This window comes from the organism of the source record quoted next, unplaced genomic scaffold (assembly GCF_019419815.1).
Source record: "Pyrus x bretschneideri cultivar Hongxiangsu unplaced genomic scaffold, Pyrus_bretschneideri_v1 Contig6, whole genome shotgun sequence".
Classification (NCBI taxonomy): Eukaryota; Viridiplantae; Streptophyta; class Magnoliopsida; order Rosales; family Rosaceae; genus Pyrus; species Pyrus x bretschneideri.
Window position 1 is genome coordinate 2,922,087 of NW_025999798.1, and position 23,575 is coordinate 2,945,661.

At 35.5% G+C, this 23,575-nt stretch overlaps 3 protein-coding genes across 4 annotated transcripts; 2 read left to right on the top strand and 1 right to left on the bottom strand.

Annotated features, from left to right (window-relative positions):
* Positions 1 to 1,572: 1,572 nt before the first annotated feature.
* On the top strand, positions 1,573 to 2,295 carry LOC103953501 (transcription factor PAR2). The gene is made up of 2 exons (XM_009365237.3): positions 1,573 to 1,738; positions 1,831 to 2,295. Exon 2 carries the CDS (start codon positions 1,831 to 1,833, stop codon positions 2,050 to 2,052), a length of 222 nt encoding a protein of 73 aa, XP_009363512.3. The 5' UTR covers positions 1,573 to 1,738; the 3' UTR covers positions 2,053 to 2,295.
* A 3,911-nt stretch (positions 2,296 to 6,206) lies between these two features.
* Positions 6,207 to 7,919, top strand: LOC125467866 (RING-H2 finger protein ATL47-like). 2 transcript variants are annotated; one of them, XM_048571492.1, is made up of 2 exons: positions 6,207 to 6,377; positions 6,990 to 7,919. In XM_048571492.1, exon 2 carries the CDS (start codon positions 7,000 to 7,002, stop codon positions 7,855 to 7,857), a length of 858 nt encoding a protein of 285 aa, XP_048427449.1. In that variant the 5' UTR covers positions 6,207 to 6,377; positions 6,990 to 6,999; the 3' UTR covers positions 7,858 to 7,919. The 2 variants fall into 2 exon arrangements, with proteins under 2 accessions (XP_048427449.1, XP_048427448.1); XM_048571491.1 differs by having other exon boundaries at positions 6,209 to 7,919.
* Positions 7,920 to 12,474: 4,555 nt separating this feature from the next.
* Positions 12,475 to 23,380, bottom strand: LOC103953504 (AP-1 complex subunit gamma-2). The gene is made up of 18 exons (XM_009365239.2): positions 23,071 to 23,380; positions 21,111 to 21,413; positions 20,799 to 20,940; positions 19,706 to 19,879; positions 19,002 to 19,181; positions 18,331 to 18,485; positions 17,876 to 17,966; positions 17,574 to 17,737; positions 17,279 to 17,333; positions 16,952 to 17,074; positions 16,746 to 16,841; positions 15,890 to 16,017; positions 15,647 to 15,751; positions 15,257 to 15,516; positions 14,384 to 14,629; positions 14,124 to 14,299; positions 13,600 to 13,704; positions 12,475 to 13,050 (listed from the first exon to the last, which is right to left on the bottom strand). The coding sequence occupies exons 1-18, from the start codon at positions 23,100 to 23,102 to the stop codon at positions 12,955 to 12,957; spliced, it is 2,631 nt and encodes an 876-aa protein (XP_009363514.2). The 5' UTR covers positions 23,103 to 23,380; the 3' UTR covers positions 12,475 to 12,954.
* Positions 23,381 to 23,575: the final 195 nt, after the last annotated feature.

The following is a 23,575-nucleotide window of genomic DNA, read 5'->3' on the forward strand; positions in this document are numbered from 1 at the left end:
TATCCGTTCACATTGGTTACGTTTCAATTCAAATTTTCGCCAGCCAACACATTATGGCACAAATTAATTAATTAATTTAGAATAGTGCAATTCATAAGTCTATTTTTACTTCTCATAATTTTATTAATTTTTAATCATTAATTTTATTTAATTCGTTCGATCCAATTGTCAAAACTTGAAAAAAAGATGTGAAATTAAAAATAAGTTTATAGATAGCACTACCCTTAATTTATTATTCTAAATCTTCACATCCCGTGTATACCTAAGATCTCTCCTGGAACCTAGTTTGGACAACGAACTAAAGAAAATGCTAAGAAGATTATATTTTTTAATCATATTTTGTTAATCATATAATATGACGGTTGATGTTGATTTATATATTTAATAATTAAACAAAAAATTTAACAACCAACTATCACATCATATAATTTAAAAAAACAAAATTTAAATAAAAAATCTGTCTAACATTACCTCCAAACTAAATACTAAATTTCTAGTGTGCTGGATTATGAGCCCCAAGATATGGGTGTTCGAGAAATGGGTGACGTGGAGGATTACATCTGGACACGTGTGGGGATGCCAACCGTCGGGATTCGGGGACGAGTACAAGTTTAGAAATCAAAAGGTTATACGTAGTACCTAGAGTGGTGCGGCGAGAGAGATTCTCAAATTCCCTCGTATCACTAATTACATGCAAGTATGTCTAAATTTCTAGCAGCGTAAGGCTTTTTATCACTATACGAGCGTTGTCTGAGAATTTTATGTCCGAGTGAACAAAAGAAATTTTTTCGAGTGTGATCGACATTGGTCTAACTTAATTAGTATTATTAATTTATATGTTATAAGATGACATTGTTGATATACTAACCTAACAAAAAATCTAATCTAGAGTATGGAAAACATCATACGTTCTTCCTTGATGAGTACCAAAAAAGAAATGAAGGGCAAATTTTTTTTTCGGAGTTCCAACCACATGATTCACAATTCTCTTAATACTAAATCAATCCATTTTAGTCTTGGGTAGGATAACTAATGCTACATGATGTCAAAATTTTGATAGATGAACCAACGACTCTTTACTAATTACACTTATATTGTTTTCAACTTAATTACATGTGCAATGAACTAGGCGTGAAATCTTATTACAAAAAACCTTAGTACATCTAAAAATTTAAAAGTTGAATCAAATATTTGTTTTCAACTTTTTTTTCTTTAAAAAATGAACTAACTGGTGGCTTCGTCACTACAGTCCATATTTCTGGAGACCAAAAAGACTTACATAGGTGTGTAAATTTTACTAAGCGTGAAATTTTATGACGAACATTCTTGATGCAATTAAAAGTTGAATATAAACCACTATAAAAAAATTTGTATTCTTCCACACGGTATAGTAGTCATATCGAAAACCTAGCTAGAGAGGGTGGCAGACACGTGTATGGGTCTCTTTGGAGGTAAAGTCTAAAGGGGGTCCCCCCATACTGCAAACGACAACAAAATTGTGTTCGTGAGAGAAAATTCGAAGGTCTCCCTCGGCCCACACACGTCCAAAAAAAGGCATGAATTGCTCGGCTCACATGGCCCCGTCGTCCTATTTAGTGTTGCCTTCATTTATAGAGCATAGCCTTCAGCCCTCTCCCATCATTCATCATCTCTCTCAATTCTGGTAGCAGACTTTCAACGAATCATTCTTTCTCTGGGTTTCTTTGGCAATTTTTGTGTTGCCTTTGCCTTTGTACAGGTAACATTATTTGTACTTGCTAGCAAGATTGGAAACTACCATACATTATGAATAATTTTCATGGCCTGAGAGGTTATTCTTCTTCATCTAAGATGAAGACGATGAAGATGAGGAGGCGGAGGCAGGCGGTGGGAGGTCGTGGCAGAGGAGGCATGTCGATGGTGCAAGTGAAGGTGAAGAAGCTACAAATGTTGATTCCAGGAGGGAGAGGGTTGAAGGCGGACCGGCTTTTTCTTCAAACCGCGGATTATATACTTCAGCTGAGGTTGCAACTTAATGTTTTGCAAGCGCTTTCCAAGATTTACAAGCTATGAGATGAGTCTACTTGTGAATTTGTGATGCCATGCATTTCGATCTTAATCGGTTTTATTAAATTATGTATGATGGTAATTAAATTTGTGTTCTTTCTCCTAATCCTTATAACTATATATTAATTTTCCTCCATGCCTGTTATATATATGTATGGTCTTGATCGAATGCCATTTGGTTCCATATATTGATTTTTTGAAGTAGCTAGGATATTTTCTAGATAATTATCGAATTTCGTTTCTTCTGTTCTATTGCTGGCCGCAGCTTGTAACATTTCTAGCTAGGGTTTTTCTTTTTAAGATCCTGAGACTTTATTCTAATTACCACGAACTGATGATCCACCTCGCTTCGAATTTAACATAGATTTCCCTGCACGCAATGCTGCAGGTTTGATGTTTAGGCCAATTAAATCAAAATTTGGAGAGATATATAATTTTCTCATTAAGGGAGGGAGTCTAGCTACCCCAGCTTATTTACTGCGTAATCTCTCGTATGCAACGTACACTAGTGGAAAAATTGGCAAAGCCTGCAGAATTCAACATTTCAATATACACTGTGTTTGTTGCTCAATAGGCATAGATATCATACATGTTAGAATATTCCGATTGTATTGTATCCTGAATAATACGTCTGATACCACCAAAGAGGAACCCACAGATAATCTGCAGCGATTTAATAAGTATAAGCCATAGGTAATCTATGTCTGCGGCGAATAAGGCTGAACTGAATCCGAGTTGAATTCCAGTAGATTGAAACCCACGATTTTGGAATATTTGTTTTCATCCTTTTCGTAGCTCTCTTTCAAAAATAATATGGGAACCCCAAATCAACTTAATAATTTACATGCTTGGAAGGCTTAAATGATACTGCACTATCATTGCTGCTATGAAGAGTTTGAGCAATTTTTTGAGTGGAACTCGATGGGCGTTTTGAGCGCTTGGATAAGTGAAAATTTAGTGTTACATGTAAGATTTTTTATTTACTACGATTTGGCTAACCTGGACAAGTTTGAGGTTAAATCACAACAACAACGCAATGAAAAGACAGAGAGATGTTGAGGCTATTTTTTGTTCCCTAGACAACAAGTCACTTAGAAGAGTAAACGAACCCAGCATTATATTTATGAATCTTATGAAAGAAACTTCTAAAGCAGTTGGGAAGTTAGTGTCTCTATTTTGGTTGTAATATCCACCACAATTCCTACATTAATTCCTAACTTGGCTTCCATAAGATCAATTATTTTTTGGAACATCGGCTGAAATGATTGGAGATCAAATCTCAATTGTTGAACTGATTAAAATCAAACATAGACGACGTATTCATCGCATATCAACGAGCTGGTTGTAAAAAATTGATGACATTGCGAACAAATTTTGACGACAGATTGAACTCTAATCATTTTCAGCAAGTAGGATGGGAAAATTGATCATGTGGCCAATTAATTCCCATTATTTTCTATTAACACAACATTCTTAATGAAATTTATAAGGAGGGGCTTCAAGCTTTGGATGCAAGAGGCCAAATATACTGCAACTAACCTAATCTACATGTATTTTTAACTGATCGACGCAAATTAATTTAAAGTATGTTAGGGTGGAAAATAAAACATTCCTAAAGTGGCCAGCCATGTCTGTAAGGAGCTTTACTTCTACACCATTTGGTGTGTATCTAATCTCTTCATGCAGAATATGTGCTCTACAAAATCTGTGTAACAAAGTAACTCAAGATGAAAAGAAAAAAGTTCCAGTAGGTCACATAAAGTACTCAGTTTCATGGTTTGTACCAGTTAAACAAGTGCTTGGCAGAAAAGATACAACTGCCAGACCAAAGAACGTGGTATTCCATGGCCTACCATCCGAGCTTCGTCATTAACTTCCAGCAATATGTGTACAGAACTGAATTCATTGGTTTTCAGATATATACAAGCAACTTCATCTTTCAGTTAGACATAAAACGTAGACCAGGCTTGAGCTTTTGTACATGATTCTAATAATTGGCATGAGGTCCACATGGAGAATTTTTTTTTGGCGTGACGGTCGAATCACTATGTGATTTTACTAATGCACGTGTTATAATATGAATGAGTGAATCAACATATGGCTAAAGGAGGATCAAAATCAATCAATTGGAGAGTGGAGATAACACTCAAATAATCACTTTCCAATCAAAGATAATACCAACTCCGTTGATATGCAATCTCTACGCCAATAATAATTGGTGATAATTCTGCAAAAAAAGAGAGTTGTGAACACCAATGCATTGGCGAAAGCCACTAAAAAACTAACCATGGCAATCCCTGAAAACTCCTCCACATGCAACAGAACCAAGATTTCCTTTAGACAAACCATCTATATTAAGTTAAAATCCAAGTAAACCAAGGAGGAGACCAAATCACATGAAGAATAGTAGGCGCCTTACGAGGAATAGGTCGGATTCTCGGAGAAGAAATGATACAAGTGTCGAAACCTTGAAAGTAACCAAAAACAAACTCGATGTACATTTAATAACACAAGTGATTTTCTAATACTACATAAATCATACTTAAAAACTGTCATTTCATCAATGAAGAGGAATCATTTGCGCCTCTCTATATCTCTCTACATTTACATGTGAGATATCATCAAGCACTCAAATGTATGGGTTTTAATTTTGCGTCTATTTGATTAATTAGTGCGCAGATGCTAATTTCGACAGCACAGAAAATGGAAAATAGGGCAAATATATACATGCAAAAACAATATTAGGTGTCAATTGAAGAAGATGGAGCCGGTTGAAATATCAAGAGATCTTTGACTTACAACACCCATTGGCCATTTTATCAAGTGTCTGCAACAGCTGGCTTCTCTGCTTGTTTTATCCCGTCAGTTTTGGAGGTATATATAGGGAGGACAGTGATTGTGATTTAGCAGCCAGGTCCTATAGACTCTTGTTTGATTTCTTCGGAATAATACTTCAGAATTTATTAGTGAGTACTTACTTTTTTTATTTTGTTCAATAATATTAACGAAATTTTATTTGAATTCATATGCTTTCTTCTTTATCCAACTTAAATTTTAAACGTTAATTATATTTTTTTACTCTATTGTATAATTATCATAAAATATAAGATGAAATTAAAAATAAAAATAAAAATTATAATTAAACCCACACCCTATAATTAAAACTTACTGTCACTCCTTGTTTATCTCATATATATTACAGCTAAAACTCTAATAGCTCTTATAGAGGAAAAACAAGCTTTACGAAAAAGATCAAATAAGGAAATCTTCCATCAGCATTGGCCTCTGCTACGTTGGGTCTTCGAAAACCCATTTGGAAATTTGAAACTTTACGAAAAAGATCAAATAAAGATGCATTGAAACAATTGATGGAAAAAAAAAAAAAAAAAAAAAAACATAAAACTCTATTTCTAGAGAGCAAAAAATTCACTAATTAGTACCTAAATATTATCTTTCAGACAGTTTATTTATTGCTTGGTTTTGTACAATAAGCACTGATTTGTTAGATGCATGATTTTGCTCATTTCAAATTGAAAAAGCTATTAATTAGAAAGATACCTAGTTACGTCTTTCTAGTTGATCTGATACTTGATTGTTCGATTACTAATTTTAATTTGTCACCCACTAATGTCTTTTGTTTCTTTACGTGTTTTAATGTGCAGGGAAGTCGAAAATCAGAATAATATCAATTCATTGTATACCTCCATCATAATAGAAGTATAAACTAAAGTCACACAATGTGATTTACATTCAACTAGCATAGATAACGAATTTGACATAAATTTATTCGAATCAAATCAGACAATAGGCAGGTGCATCTAGTGATTGGGCTTTTGAGCCCCATTTCAACTTGCAAGATCTTCAAATTGGACTATCAAAAGTCCATTGACCAAATAATTTTGGACCCACAAAGAAATGGGCACCATCCAATCACAATGGTTGGTAAAAAAGCCAACACAGAGGCAGGGATGCCAAACTTGCACAGTAAAATCGGCAACAAAATCCAAATATCATGTACCAGAAAATTGGCAAAAATCTAAAGAAAACTGGGTCCTTCCATGATTGACACGTACGAGGTCACTGTTCTTATATTTCCAACTGACAATTTTACCCTCGGACTGGCTCCTTTTGTTGCCGCTAACCACACTACCTTCCAACATAAATAAATTAAAACCCCTCCTCAAATCTCAATGTACCCCCCCCCAAATCATATTATTTAGGGTTTTTTATTTTATTTTTCATCACCTGCAACACTGTCCAAGTCCAAGACAAGAAGCACATGTCAAAGACTCAAATGGGCTCCGTTAATGGCAGATTTTCCAGTTTTTCAGGTCGGTAAACTGCAAACTGGACAGCTCCTGGCTTCTTTTTTATTTTTAATTTTATGTTCTTCAACTTCAACTCCAGTATTTTGGTTGCATTTCTGAACTGAAAATTGAGAAAACACAGAGGTGGTGGTGGTTCTAGAACCAGTGGCAGTAGGTAGACTTCTGAATGGGTCAAAGTTTTTATTTTTCTGCACATTGTTGACTAAATCTGAATTGGGTTTGTTGATATTACAAGAAATAGTGTGCCAGTTGCTTGTTGTGTTGCTTACTTCGAAGTATGAGTTGGGTTTGATCTGAATGCAAGCAAGGAATCTGATTCTCTTGGTTTTTACAAAAAGGTGAGAAAGTGTAGGGTGTTTGGTTTCTGAGAAAATCCTAGAATTTGATGGTGAATTTAGTATGCCACTACCCTAAAATGTCTTGGAATCAAGCTCAAATCAGAGAAAGGACTTTGCTTTCCTCTCCAACGTCATCATCCTCTGGGGGTAAAATTAGCCCATCGGTTCTTTTTATCATAATTGTTCTAGCTGTTATATTTTTCGTATCCGGAATCATCCACCTGCTTGTTAGATTTCTCACAAAGCATAGATCTTCATCCATATCTGAATCCAACAGATACCCAGAAATGCCTGGCTCTGAAGATTTCCAGAGACAATTACAGCAGCTCTTCCACCTTCACGATTCCGGCTTAGATCAAGCTTTCATTGATGCTCTCCCTGTGTTCCTTTACAAAGAGATAAAGGGTTTGAAAGAACCATTTGATTGTCCAGTTTGTCTCTGTGAGTTTTGTGAGAAGGATCAGCTGAGATTGCTCCCAGCTTGCAGTCATGCTTTTCACATTGATTGCATCGACACATGGTTGCTGTCTAATTCGACTTGCCCTCTTTGTAGAGGAACCCTCTACACGCCAGGGGTTGCTATCGAAAATCCGGTTTTCGATTTTGATGATCTGATCGAACAAGATGGTTCTTTGGGAAATGGAGGAAATGGGGTTGGTCAAAAGTCTGCAGAGAATGAGATTGCTGGTGAGAAGAAGTTGTTTTCTGTGAGACTAGGGAAATTTAGAAGCACAAATGAGGAGGGAGGTGGTGGTGGAGGAGGAGGAGGAGGAGGAGAGAGAGTAGAGGGAGAAACCAGCAGCAGCAATTTGGATGCAAGGAGATGTTACTCCATGGGATCGTACCAATATGTGGTTGCAGATTTGGAGTTGCAGGTGGCTTTGAGGCCCAAAAGGGCAGGTGATAGTGTGAGGCTTGTGAGAGGGAGAGGTGGACAAAATGGGAATTCTACTAATTACAGTGTTGGAGGTGGAGATGCTGAAGGGAAGAAAATTAACAGTGCAAGTAAAGGTGAAAGCTTTTCTGTGTCTAAGATTTGGATGTGGCCCAAGAAGGGTAAATTTCCAAATTCTGCAGAAACCCATGTGGGTAATTCCTCTGTTACTGTGGGTTTGCCATGGAGTGATAGGTCTCAGGGTGCATGATGAACTTTCTCACTGTAATATGTATTTTTCTTTTCCATATATCAATAATATCTACTTTTACATTTTTTTTGTTCAAAAAAGGAGTCTTGGCTTTTGCTTTTCTTCCAAAATTTCATGCCTTCACTGCCGTGCTGCTGCAGAAGCACTTTATCTTTTCAGTAAAATTCGATGCAGATGTGAGACTTTGAGAAATTCTTTTACTTTACCTTAAACTTTAGCCTTATGCTGGGGTTCATTTTAGCATTTTCTTGTAGCACTCGTTGCATGGAAAGATGGGGATGTATACTCTCATCATGTGACCGCTGGAAGGGATATATTCCTATCACAGCCAGGTATTTCTCGTAACGTTGATAATGCATTGTAAAAATGTGAAACCCTACCTTCCAAGTTCCATGCATTTGAAACGGATAAGTATTGTCTGCTCTTGCACTTTCGGTGTCTTTCTGTTTTATATGGTCACGGTTAAGTCATGTCAATATTTTATATTGTTTTTTTTATAGAACTAATAAGACAAAAATGAATAGTAATATAAAATGTTGACATGGCTTAACTGTGATCACACAAACAAGAGGGCACGAGAGGACACCGAAAGTGGGAGGGCTGAGAATCCTTGTCTATTTGAAACAGTCATTTCTTCCAAAGTATGGGGTCTTATCAAACCATGCGATGTCTCTATACACAGAAAAAGAAAAAGGGAAAAGAAGAAGCCGAAGCCTTTTTACATGCATTACTTGGTTTGTAGGAAATATAAAGGGAATTCATATCAAAAGTGTTGGTTTTTGGCTGCTTTGGGTGTCTCTAGAATATATTTCTTTTTCCTTCTTTTATGGAAAATTCCATTCTTTTCTCTTCTTTAGATCCAGCTGTGAAATCTTTTTGTAAGAAGGATATATGGTTTGTTTAGAAGTGTTTTTATAGTAACTGAAACTGCTTTTATAAATAAATTTAAAAAAAAAAAAGGATTCTAAAAGCACTTGAACTACTTTTTCAAAAATCACTTGTATTTCTATTAAGAATTGATTCAAAAGATATTTTTATTAATAATTTTAAAAACACTTTCAAACGAGATGATAGATATAATAGTGATGATAGTGGTGGTGGGATCGTGAAAAAGGGGTATGAGGGACTCTTGTGGTTTTGATGACCGATGAAGGTGTGCCTGCTAGGATTGAAACGTTGACAAGAACAAGTGAAGGGTGGGGTCATAAACCATAATGTGCTAAGACGAAGTTCACACTTATTCGTGGGTTGATCTTGGCCGTTCTTGGTTTTCGTTTTTTACAAATATGAACGGTTAAGATCAACTCACACAGTTGCGATTGATCTTAATATTTTCTTGTGCCCTTCTACGAATCTAACAATGCGACCATCCTTAGGGAAGTCTTGTACCATTAAACAATGGGAACTTTAATGAAAAATTTCATGTACTGTTCAGTTTAACGAAAAACTATATTTTTATATTGAAAAGTCAATCTTGGTACTATTCGTTTTACCCTTTATTTTGTCTTTATCGTTAAAACTCAAAATTTTTAAACATTTTTCATTAGTTTTCCTTTCAACAATTTAGGCTTAACCATTGCTTGTTTTTTCCTAGGAAATACTTAATCTTTTTAAAATGTACATAGGATGAATTAGATAACTAAATGACTAGCACAATTCCTCTGCCTCCTTACTCTTAAAAGTAGGGGTGGTTCGTTATGGGATACCGAACCGAAACTAGTATCCCGAATCCCAAACCGAAAATTTTCAAAACGGGAATTTGAATACCAATCCCAAACCAAATTTTCGGGAATCCCAAATTTTGGGAATCCCGAAATATTTTTGGGATTTCGAGACAAATCGGGAATCCCAAATTAAAATGTGAAATTATGATTTATTCTTCAAATATATAATTCAAGAACACATTCATGAACTAGGAATGTCATTTCATTCACACTACCATTTAATCGAACATTGGCATGACTGACTGTTTTTATCAGTGTCAAAATTCAAATTAATTAAACCCTTTTGGCAATCTGTTGAGAGACAAAAGAATCAAGCCTTCTGAAATCATCAGCCATGACAACAACAATAATAAAATCCAAATGAATATCAAACAAAAAATGAAAAATATGCAAGGTGTAGGGCATTCCAGGTTGTAGAGCATGAATTAGAAACTACTAGCATCAATTATAAAAGAATAATATATATAATATATATGTATAAATATACATATATAATAATTAATAATATGTATTTTCAGTTTGGTATGGGATTCCCAAAATATCGAGAAGCCAATCCCGAATCCCGTACCGAAATTTCGGGATCGGTTCGGGATAGCATCCCGAAAATTTCAGGAATTTCGGTTTGGGAAATTTTTGGTTTGGGATCGGGAATTTTTCGGTTCGATTTGGGATTTTCGGGAATTTTTTCCACCCCTACTTAAAAGTCTTAAATTTGAAACCCCATAAATTAGAATAATCTTAAATATCGTATTGTCGAAAAATGAGCCGAGTTTTTTTTTTTTTTTTTTTTTTTTGTCAAACGAAAGATTTTGTTAGATTAGCAACCGACGGAGTTCGAATTCACGTCGTTATGTAAGAGCTCAACTCCTTTTCACCACCGTGGTAAAGAGCCACTTGCGGAAAATGAGCTGAGTTGGGTGAAAAGGAAAGAACTTATGATTTTCTATTATTTTGGTAAACAAAGAGCTTGGGATTAATAAAATAGAATGCCCGATATTAAGAGAAACTCTTTCGTCGGAACATCAGACAAGACCAAAAGAGAGAGATGAGTCAAATAATGGCGCATGGGTGAGCCTCAATTTTGGAGGGGTGAGTCATGTGAGTTTTCTGAAGTGTGTACGTTAAGAAACCGATGATCTAGACAGCAGATACTAGAATTTCTCTGATATTAATAAAGGGTAGAGCCCTTGAAGTGAGAGGGAACCACTGGATGTGAAGGTGGGTTTGGTTAGAGATGATGATATTGTAGCCCCAAGTTCATGATTTTGATTTGCATACTTTGTGATGTTGCAAAGCGCCACGAAACGGGCATAAAAAATGGAATATGATGGCGTCGGTTGTCGGTGATAATCTTTCTTGTGATGCCGATAATAACAACTCCACGAGATACAAAGTCAACAGACATGAACAGATAAATATCGTCATCAGTTCAGTGAGGGAATAGGTAATAGGTAATAGGTAACAGGTCATAGGTGGCGTTTGAAATTTATGGGGATTTGAAAGAATCCAAGGGATTAAGGCCCTTCCACTTCCATGTGTTTGGTTCTAAATATATGATTGAATAATTGCTATGATTGCAATTTTGCTACGTACCAAATATCTATTAATTTGACCAAGTAGTATTCAACTAAAAGTAAGAGATGATCTTCGTAGAATTCTCATTGTGAATAAGAATTTTAGGAATCTTTTAATTAAATCTGTTTATCATATGTTATGTAATAATTTTCGTCAGATACTGTTTATATTTAATTTTAAATAAAAAATTTATAATAATTTATGACCGCATAATATATGATGATCCGAAGTAATATGAGGATTCTAGAAATCCTCACAAAAGGATCCGGCGAGTTTCCTTACTATTCAAAAGTTATGATTACCAGGATTGAGTAAACAATGACACGTGCCCGATGCAAAGTGGGTCAATGGGATCAACCAGCAGCTGCAAGTCTAGGAGAAAGATATATATGAGGAGAGGAGAATATTTGGCTTTTTATATTTAAGGTCTTTTCTGTTTTACCCGCCCAACGTCATTTTTTCAATAGGTTGAATCGTTCAAAACTCAGAATTTCAACACTTGATCACATCGGTAGTTAAGACCGAACTTTCGTCTTCAAACGACTTAACATGCCAACACCTCGAAACTCTGTTTTCGAAAGGTTGTTAAAACCTAAGAAACAAAGCTACTTGTACCAGAAGTCATAACCTGCATCTAATCACACTTCATTTTCAAGTAATATTTTTGTTCGCCATTATAATTATAGTGTATGTTCATCATGCATCTAATCATCGTGTTTTTTTACTTGACTCTAGTTAACTTTCCTATTAAATGTTATTTTTTGGATTTTGAAAAAATTTAACTAAAATTAAATGAAATGACACGTAACAAATGATAAGTGTATTATAAACATACAACATAGTTTATGATTATGAGTAAAAATGCTCCCTTTTCTTCTGCACAAGCTAAAAGCACCATTAGAACACCAAAAACATGTTTGGTAAACATAGACAGAAGCACTTTTGAGATAAAAAGCTTTTATTATTTTATTATTTTAAAAGCACTTCTACACACAGACCATTTCAATATCACTGCGGTATGTAACCCTGCATTTATCTCTAGTTACATAGCTTTACTAGCCAACTTAGGAAATCAACCGAAGAATGGTAATTATTCCTCTTGACAATTTAAATATAAATGAAATAAAAGGATTAAATTAACAAATGGTACTGCTATTCACACGTCTCTTTTTTACCTTCCAACACCTTTGTTAATTTATGTCTATTGAATCATCTTCAATTCAATCAACCCGACAGCCGAAAATTAAGAATAATGTGTGAGAAGTAAAAACAAGTACGTAGACAACACCGACCTTAACAAATGGAGTACAATAGAAAAGAAACAAGAAGCAAAATCAGCTTTCATTAATGACACTCTTTAAGATTGTTACATTTAAAGCGATATATAGAATATATAAACTGATTTTGTTGTTAAAAAGCAACATATGATCTCAAACAATAACGCTAATCGAGAGCAAATCCAAACTAACAAAAAAAAAAATATAAGCAGGAACAGCACCTCAAGATCTCGACGTAAGATACCATAGCTCCCTCCTCTCGTGCATCAAAAGCAAAATTTAATTCCCACAATTTCGTACAAGAATAATTTGTACTAATGTACATAAAACCTCCTACAAGGGGATGGGAACGGGCGACGTACCGAGCCACTTGATAAAACCCCGCTCCGAAGAAAAATCATTCCCGATTGCCACAGAAAATGTCACCCCAAACAGAGCAAATGAACAAAAGGGAAACACTGCACCGACATCACGGTCTGTTTGAATCTCTGTCTTTACCCATCTGTGCAAACTACTCAACCTCATAAACCCGGGGGAAATTTACTGATTTGTCCTTCCTCCAAGACATCTTTGTTGTTCATCTTGTAAGCTATCCGTATGCGCATGACAAGGGATTTCTGAAAAGATGTGAATTTTCTTAACATCCACCAAACAATGAAGGGGATAAAAAGAAATAAACCGTAGCTCTTACGTTAAGGATCTACGTCCCCAACTCAGTGTCGTTGGACTAAACTTGTTGGGTTGAGGTTACTAAAATACAGCACGGGTTCCAAACATACATATAAACCATACAACATTGTGTTCTAGATATCAAAATATAGGGAGGTGATCCAACGGGGCCTAACGTAAGCAAAGGATTAACTCAATGATTGCATCTCAACCATTAATGTCAAAACAGCTCCATGATCCCTACAATTTTTACTATATGTCATGCTGTACTACATTCACAGCTCCTACGGATGACTGGCTCTATCTGGTACATGCATCTCATAATACAAGGAATGGAAGGGGATGGATGGAACAAAGGAAAAAGCACAACTAAACAACAACAAAATTTTGGGTAGCCGCTGGTAACTCTCAAAAGGTGGAAAGGAATGAAAAGAATTAACATGAAATGAATTGCTTTCGCTTTCTCATGACATGCAGCAGTCAAATTCAGAACATACCTTTCCATGTTGGCTGTTGGTAACTCTCAAAGTTTGTGTGACGGACCCATTACCACTTGCGGGCAAAGTATTGCTACTAGCTGGTTCTAAGTGCAATTGAAGAAACTGCAAATTGGAAGCACATAAAAAAAAAAATCAGAACAGCAAGTTGAAATTAACAACAAATAAACAGAATCCATGAGAACATTAAAGGCTTCAACTAAAAATCGTGTGCAAACTTTCAATGGTTACCATACCATCAGAGGAGTACAACAACAAAGCACAAAAGAATTTTGTGCGTACAATGTGGGAATCCATACAGGACCACTCGGGTTTCATTCATGACTGAATTTACTAGCACACAGAGCTTCTCTTTTTTTCTTTTCGGATACACTTAAAGCAAGGTTCAAGTTTTCAAGTTCTGTGAATTCTAGAAGAGACATTCAACTTTGCATCTAAACTACATGAGAATGGGAAATCCCATTGAAAACAGACAACCTAAAAGAAAGAACAGTTACAGCATAGATTTAAGTAACCAAAATCACCTTTGGAACAGCTGCCTGAAAAATAAAATCTGTATAGACATTAGCGGACAAATTCGTGAATGTAGCCTCAATCACTGTTGTTTGTGGATTTCCAGGCTGCTTTGAGAAGTTGAAAACCATCCTTAAGTTGCTGCTTTCAAATGCCACTACAGATGGATAAGCTGTGCCATTGTTTTCTGCTTATTTAAAAAATAAGACTATCACGAAATAAACCCAATCATATCTAAAAAATAAACTTTTCCGGGTTGATAAAATTTTACCATGTTTTGGGGTGCTAGCAGCAAAGCCATCCAACAAATCAATCACAGGGGCAGCTCCCGCAGAAGAAGTGGCTTGTATTGAATTTGAAGACGGAGATGCTAGTCCTAATGGTGAAACAGGTGTTTTGTTTCCTTGACTGGAGGATAACATGTCTGGCAGAGATGAGCTGCTTTGTGTAGGCGAACCAATAGACAAGAGATCCAGTAGAACATCGGTGCCATTATTATTTGGAGAATGATTTACACCTAACAGAATAACAAGCAATACATGGATTGAGAATTGAGAAAAGAGACATAATGCAAATACTTTTTCTTCTTTCCCTTTTGTCTATAGGTATATATATAACGCAACACCAAAACAATTGAAGTCCCATATAAATTATTCCTTGTATCACCACGGCAAGAAACAGATTCAATTTAAGACGAAGAATATTACAGTTAACTATGGGTTGCTGGGAGGCACTACCCTTCATAAGTTCATAAGGTTTTCTTACATCATTCATAGGACTAAATCAAAATTTCAAAGACAAGCACGGACTAGAGAGAGGTTTGGTAGAATTAAGTATTTCATTTCAATGCACTACGATGCTCAAAAATAAAATAACTAGTTATGGGATATATTCAAAGTAGAGAGTTGAAAGCACTACCTAACCCATGCCCACAAAACTAGTTATGGGATATTATATCAGATTAAATTTAGGTTTTACATATACCCCAACTTAGCCGATGTACCAAAACCTTTTATATTTTACCACTTGCTAACATTTTGGCTAAACATAATATAAGATGCTCCATGTAATGATGACGAATCAGGATAGTGGTTCAGTTAAATACTTCTGGCCCATAAAGTGACATTATCTTTTCCAAACTAACCAGATTGTTTAGAAGCTGGTGCCAAATCAACACCAAGAAGATCATGAAGCAAATCACCACCAGAGGAGCTAGGTGCTGGCACATCATCTGAAACTAGATCAAGTAGATCCACAAGAGGAGCTGCAGAAGGTTTGGCAACTCCATTTGGTAGATTGATTGAAGCACCAACAGGAGAAGAAACAGTAGATTGCATTGAACCAGCCTTCTTTCCGATGAAAGTTGCCTCATCCAAAACTGGCATCCTTTCAACAAGTGTAGATCTGCACAAACTCATTGTCAGATTTCATGTTTAACGGAAGGGCTGCTGGAGCATGGTGAGAAGAGGGAGAAAGAGCAGAACATAGATTATGCTGTTACAAAAAATAGTTCTAACTTCTTAAACCTGGATACCTAATGTTCTGATGCTTTGCAATAATAGAGTTCAATTCAATGGATCTTTGCTGCAATTCAAGGACAAGGCTTCCTTTGTATTGAACAACTATATCCTTGATCCTCCTACATAAGTCATTCAGATAACAATCATGCTTTGTGTCATAAAGGAAAATAAGATTAAAATATTAAACGCCATGTCACATCATTTGGGAAATTTGATAAACAGTTGAACATAATTTTTTATAAAGAAAAAAAACATACTCTGAACAAGATGGGAAACGCGAAGATAGTTTCAACAGAGCAATCAAACCCATTGATTTGGTAGTTAGATCCGAGGTATGATGCTTGATTGCAACTTCTATGACATCCACAGCATCAGACTCTGTAACCTGTTTAACAGATAAAGTAATTTGTCAGGAAACTTTGTTAAAAATTCCAAGAATTATAAAACATTTCTTTTGCAATTTAAATTTTTTTTTTCAGTTCTTTAAAAATTGGTTCAAAAAATGAAAGTTTTTTTTCTGGGAGAACCAAAAGGGCATTTCCCATTTTTATAGGAACTTCTGTACCGGAAACAATGGTATCTCCAATTGGAAGAAACATAAAAGCATGCAAACTAATAGGACCCCAATTCCCTACCACCAACATTTACTACCAACTAAAAATTTGAGTCTTCAATCAAATATGAAGTGTTTCACTATGCCATAACTTCAAATCAGAAAATGGCTAATATTCATTTAGATATTTTAATGTTCTAGCCTTGAAAAGATAAACAAACACTTTGCAGAAAATATCTAAATGAATAGCCATTTTCTGATTTGAAGTGATGGCTAGAACATTAAATATAATCATAAATCTTGAACCACTGTTCCAACTTATGAAAACAGCGCAGTCTTTGATTAATTTTATGCTAATGCAAGAAAGATGACTTCAGAAAAGTTTTAAATAAATAAAAGACAGCTCCGCTACTAAAAGCTCATATATTGGGCATACAAGGGCATGCACAGATTCTTTATGCTTTTCATGTTAAAATAAATAACAATTGCTAAATGCAGGTGCTGCATGTAACTTTATACAATTAAAAGATGAATGAAACACATGGAAAGGGTGCACTCACTGTTATTGGGTCCTCTATATCGAGCATGCCAACATTGTTAACCAACATGTCACCATATTCTCCAATGCACCAAATTGCTACTCGAACAAGACTTTCCTGTATAAAATATTATACTCAAAAACATCAATGACATGCAACCTGGATACTCGAGATAATAGGGATTTTAAAATTGATAATTAATCCTATCAAAGCAAGACAATGATCACCTGTTCAGCTGATAATTGGAATGCTCGGTATAATGCCCTAACTGTATATCCATGGAGATCAGAAGCATTGCTAATCACAACAATAAGTGCGTGCCATACTTCATCTTTTACAAAATTTCCAGCCTACTAAGCACAACATAAAGATCAGTACTTCTTTGAAACAAATTCCCAGTTCAGTATTTAAAGAAATAAAAGTAGAAACGACCATCAAGTAAATGAAGAAATTCAACAAGCAGACATTAGGTATAACATGCCAAAAACATGTGCAAGATACAAGACCAGCACAAATACAACTTAATACTGACAACACTTCATTTGGATTTATACCTCAGAGAGAACCTTGAGCATCTGGTCAATGTACCAAATCTTCTCAGGGGAAAACCTAAATCATGAGAGGTGAATGTACATTAAATAATAGTTGCTAAAATAAAAATGCGATGAAATGCTGAACCTTGTCGTTGTAAAATAATCTTACAATACGGAGCAGCATCACGACCCTACCCTTCCCCCAATAGTCAATGAGCTCTTTCGCTAAATTTAAAAAGAAAAAACAACCCACTCTAAATTTAAACTGCATAAGTTTTTCTTTTATGATTTTGTCTGACTAAAGTGCATATCTTACTTTGTAACAATGGAGCAAATTTTCGCAGTAAGATCTCCCTTGAATTCTTCATCACTGACTTCCAAATAGTCAATAAGCTCTTTTGTTAGAGGTTTCACATTGCTCTCATTCACAAGCACATAAACAAGCTCAAGGGCCCTTTTCCGAATTGAGGCATCTGAATCCTGAAGGAACATTCAAGTCACAAGATTTTCAAGTTGTACATTAGTCCTAAAGAAAAGTTGAAAAATAAGGCATTTGAGTCAACATTTATTGGAAAAAGAGGCCTTCTTAATTCTGTAAAACATGAGCAAACAATATACCTTTACACATTCCAAGATAGTTGCCCGATGCCTCTGCACAGCTTGTGCATCAACTGTAATAGCCTTCATCAGCATGTTTAATGCAACATATCTGGAAGGAATAAAATAAAATTTCAATGAAATAACAAAACAGGAAAACAGCTAAGCAAGAACATAATAAAGTCAAATGATCACAAAGCTTCAGTATTGGTTTGTCACATTTATCTGAAACAGTAAGCAATTCAGGGTTAATTGGACAAACCAAGTTGAGAACCCCAATGCACTAAAGTATAATGTCTAAACAATTGCCAAAGTTGGAAAAATTCAACACTGATATGGTAGCAGACAATAAAACATTGTCCAAGGTGAAGTATCACAAAAGACCTGATATTGTTGTCATGATTTGATAAGAAGGGTAAAAACTGATATGGTGACAGAACTAAAGCTTTGCATAAGTTAAGGTATCATAAAAGGACCTGATATTGTTGTCACGATTTGATAAGAATCTTCCCAAGATATTGATGGCAAGCACACGTAAGCCACCACTATCTTCAATGCTCATGATAGTTTCAACACATTCATATAGGATTGCATTTCCTGCATTCTTGTTTGACTCGGTTTTTGTTGCCACCTAGGAAAAAATGAGAGTCAACTTTAGAAAGAAAATCACAGAATAATTCAAATTACGAAACGCAATGGTAACAAAGTTAATAGTTTTGGGAATATTCTTGTTGGAGTTTTTCTTTCGTAGGTAATGTCGAAGTTGAAATATTTTTACAACATTAATAACTACAGATTAATAGTTACACAATGGAAAAGATATTGCAGAAACATCAGCTTATTATATGGCAATAGATATTGCAGAAACATGGACTAAATGCATGTGATAGTATTTCCTCAGTTCTCACAGCCCGAATTCAATACTGAAAAATTAGCTACGATATGCTAGTTGTGACTAGTGAGGGTTTTTTTTTTTTTTCCCCCTTTTCCTCTTGCTTTCCTTTAATCCTTTATTATCATCAACACAAGAGGTTGAAAATTTTCTTTTGAAGGTACGAAATCTTTTTACAGCAGTAATAACTAAAGATTAATAGCTTGCAATGGCTAATAGCAAAGATGGCATGAAATAAACTCTGTAGCAACTTACCTGGGCAAGTATGTCATTCATACATTCACTAGCATCTGCATCTCCTTGGCCCAACACACGTAAAAGCTTTAGCAATCTAATATGTAGGAAAGGATCCGCGATCCCAGCAATGTCATACTCAGGGGCATATGGACTATTCACTACATCCTTAAGTGTCTTAACCAAGCCCTCGGTGCACTTCTGCATTAACAATTAGTTCAAGTTATTAGAAAACAACACATTTTTCCCCTTTTCAGGTTAACTTTTCAAAAGTTCCTTAAAACAACACTTTCAAATTAAAATAATAAACTCTATATAGGAGCATCCATTACACATAACTGCTAAGTGCTAGAGTCCATATGTTCTAGATTAACCATAGTTCATCATACAAAATTTAGATCTGCTACAATAATCCTGAAAGTAGAACCAGTACTGTAGCGCAATAAGAACTGGTCAATTGTAAAGCTAAATTATCTTGCTCAAGGAATCAACATGATAACAATATTTGTAGTTGTATGCATACTAGCCAATACGAACACTGTACAACTTACAATAAGGCATGAGAAACAGCCTATTAGTTAACATAGCAAAATTAATCCCAATTATAACAATTATATTGCATAAGAACACCATTTCTGAGTTGTCTCTTTTTAAGTTGTATAGAAGATCCATTATAGGCCATAGTCAAGTTACCTTTCTGAAATATTCAAGGGTAGTCAAGTTACCTTTCTGAAATATTCAAGGGCTTCTTCACTGACTTTACAAAGATCTGTACAAAGTTGAACCCCTGTTATTAAAACACCATGATGCTTTTCTTTAAGTAACGTAGCAGCAGGATTAATGAAATTTTCCGCCAGCTCAGGGACTTTCTTTATAATTCTTATAGAGCACAATGCTGCCTACATTTAACAGGAGGGTAGTCAGTTCAAAATAAGAGAAAAAACTGATAAATGAAACATAAGGAATCCAGGAAAGAAATAAGAAGAAAAAATGCCAAATTACCAAACACAATTTGAGGGAAAAAAAACAAGTGTAATTTTTCCCCAACAAGATCAAATGTCAAATTTCAACACTTTTGACGGTTTTTGCTCTTCACAAAGAAAGGGAAGCCACCAGAAAAAGATGATATGTACAACAAATTTAACATTGGCAATTAGGAATCAAACTGCATGAGAAATTCTAACTTACATATAAGTATTAATACAGCTTCAGACAATTCCATTTTAGGTGCAAAGAGACGGACCAAAAATTTGTCAAAACATGTTCCAAAAGCAGACCAATGCAACAAAAAGGTTGGTTTGCGCAGAAACTCAATGACCAGATAGCTCAAGTGTTTGCGGACCATAACAACTACTATAAGACATTAACTAAATATGTAGCAGATATTCATAAGAGGACATTTAGTTTTATTCCTGAACAAAACAATATGTAAGAAATTCAGCCATGTGTATAATAAACAGTGCAGAATCTTGGCATTGTTCAAGGAATGAACTTTGAAGATTAAATCATATGATATATTTTTTGCGTCTAGTTATGAAATAATTTGATAAGGAAACCATGTCATGGTTTCCAGGCCAGTGCCCATTAACTATACATTTTTATAAAAGAAAGTTTAATAAAAAGGACACTCAAAGAAGGTCATTGTCAACACTTTCCGGAATGGTAAAATTAATCTCAACTCTCAAGGCTTAAAATAATTATAGCTCTTCCTTCTCCCTTCCATATTTTCCAATCTTGTGAGATTAACATATGATGCCATACGCAAGTTCCAAAAACAACAAAATCTTGGCCAGATGAAAATATATTAGTAAAACTCACCTTTTTTCGGATATTTGGATCTCGAAATTGCAGCAACCTTTCCACTTCTGGTGCAAGATCACGAGCCATTTCGGCTGAACAAATATTTCCCAGAGCACAAAGAGCAAGTCCCACAATATATTGATTGGTGTGATTGAGATCTCTGCATATAAGTTAAGGTTGCTACAAGGAAACATAAATTTACACTATCTTGTGTGCTTGTGAAAGTATTGTATCTTTGACAAACTTATTAATTGATATTAAAGCAGGGGAAAAGCAGATCAGAGTGAGCAATGCTTTTTCTAATGAAATAGTCATCTAAGAGGTGGATACTGTTTCAATGAGTTTGTGACCAACATCAGAACTTCTTGTCTTTCATCAAGAAGCAGCATGAGGCCAAGATACCCTATTCTCTTCTCAGGAAAACCAACAGATGCAATCAATTTCAGGCACTCCATTTGACCAAAATGTGTGGGATAACCCAGCATGTGGATGAACATGAGTTTAGCAAGGTTACGATGTCTGTAGTCATGATCATTTTCGTTTATGGATGCACGAATAGCAGCACACTCTTTTCTTACAACAGCACGTTCCTCTGCCGCAGTTTTGCAAGCACGTATAGCCCGAATCATGTCCCTGCATTTAAACAATACATAACATATTACACGTGTGATTAGGTCAACAATTATGCATGTCAATCATCTTGGGTGAAAGAAAATATACTAACAAGGTGATAACTATTTAGAATTTACTCAGGTACATCATTCCTAACAATATGAAGTGCCTTTAACAAAATTCATGGAAAAATATTCAAAACTAGAAAAATAAATGCTATGATTTGGAAACTATATAGGTTGTGAAATCCCAAAAGTGACTTGAATATTTGAAATCACTTCATTTTCCACCCAATCCCAGTTTCTAAGAGGAATGAGAAGATTTGACACATTGTAAATTACAAACTTCAACATTGTGCCTTCATGGCCTAAGGGACATTAACTTCAGCTGACTGTTAGGTTCCAATTCTTTCAAGCTTTCTATTGAACTATTCTATAATGAAAGTAAGATCATAATGACTATTGTTTAGTAAAGAAAGATAAGATGGAATCTGACATACGTTTGAACTCTGACATCGCAATTTGTCATTTTTTTTCCCTAGAATCTTTCAAAGATCATGTAGAAACTTCAACGGCTAATATGTGCCAACTTGCTTAGCTAATACTATTGACATTACTTTAGGATTGCAAACCTAATTCAGAACAGTAAATAGTTCCCTAGTGGCAGCTAATCACCCTTCCAAGCACTTGGCAAGCATTCAAAATCACAAACCCACTATGGTGACACTAAATTGAACCATCAGAATACCAGGGAATCCCTCTATCAAGGTACATCATGCTTCATGAGTCTCTGACCATGTTAAGAGGTACCACAGTTTGCTAATAATGTGAACTTCCAACATAAAAATCAGGTTCACTCTTTCTAAGCGGCAGAAATGACAAAAAGGTAAAAGTCTTAGAACTTAGCTGAGCTGTGAAATGTTCAAGATTGTCTCAAAATACAAAAACCTTGATCTGCCCGATGTATCCTTTTACTCAAAAGTCATATCTATGCACTGACAAAGCAGAGAGCCAAAACACACCACTCCACAAGAAGAACCTACCGCCACAATGCCAAACACCTTGAATGTACATATATCCCAATCATACTCAAGAGTGGAACTATGCTTCCCTGACATAGAGTTTTCACTAAACCAACTCAGACAATCGCCTTGTCAACACCTTTGCTCCTTTCTAAGAATCTTGACAAGAACAAACCCGACACTTCTACACCTTCTGAGGAATTTTTAAGAACTATAGATCAGGTATTCTCATTCCATAGAAGCAAACACCAGCCTATGATGCCGCAAACCAATTACACACCTAAAGAACAATGCAATTAGCTACGTAGTGTACAAGCCCACACATTCCAACATTTACTTAGGTAAATTAAACTACCACCCCCTAATGAAGCAACGAAACCCGACACGCATTTCGCAATAAAAGCAGCTCCAACTACTTGGACCAAACGTACTAAAACTGATAGATCATAGAATCGAATCATAAACCAGTAATTTCAACTACAATGCACTCCTAACTACACAATTACACTGCGGCGACGGAAAATCTTCCCGAATCTCAAAAAATAGCAATGAAAACAAACCAAATTTTACAAAATTAAAATACGTACGTATTCACATATGAATTTCAACAAGTAATCTGACAATTGGGAAATGAGCAAGGGTTTTGTGGATTGTTACCTCAGGCGCGTACCGGACGAGAAGGGATTCATGATTGGGTCCGTGGTTGAAGCTCCGCGAAAGCTCAATCGGATCCGCAAATGGGAGGCAAACCTAGCAGCAGCGGCGATCAATCAACTGATTCGGGCGGCAAATTGGATGGTTCGAATTCGGAATCCGAGATCCGAATACGTTACCGGAGAGATCTGGGTTAGAAAGTGTAGAGAGAGAGAGAGAGAGAGGAGAGATTTGGATCTGAGAGAGAGTATTGTGTTTTGAGTTTCTCTCTTTTCTTTTGTTTCAGGGTCCCTTCCTTCCATTTACGATGAAAATGCTCCTTTTTGGTCTTTGCAAAACAGAAAAATAATAAAATAAAATAAAAAATATGCACCCAAAAAAATTAATATATTACAAAATCAAAGGCAAATTGTCTTTCCTCCTGATGCCCTTTACATCCCTTTTTATTTGTGCAGTCACGGTTAAGCCATATCAACATTTTATATTCTTATTATTTTTTGTCTTATTA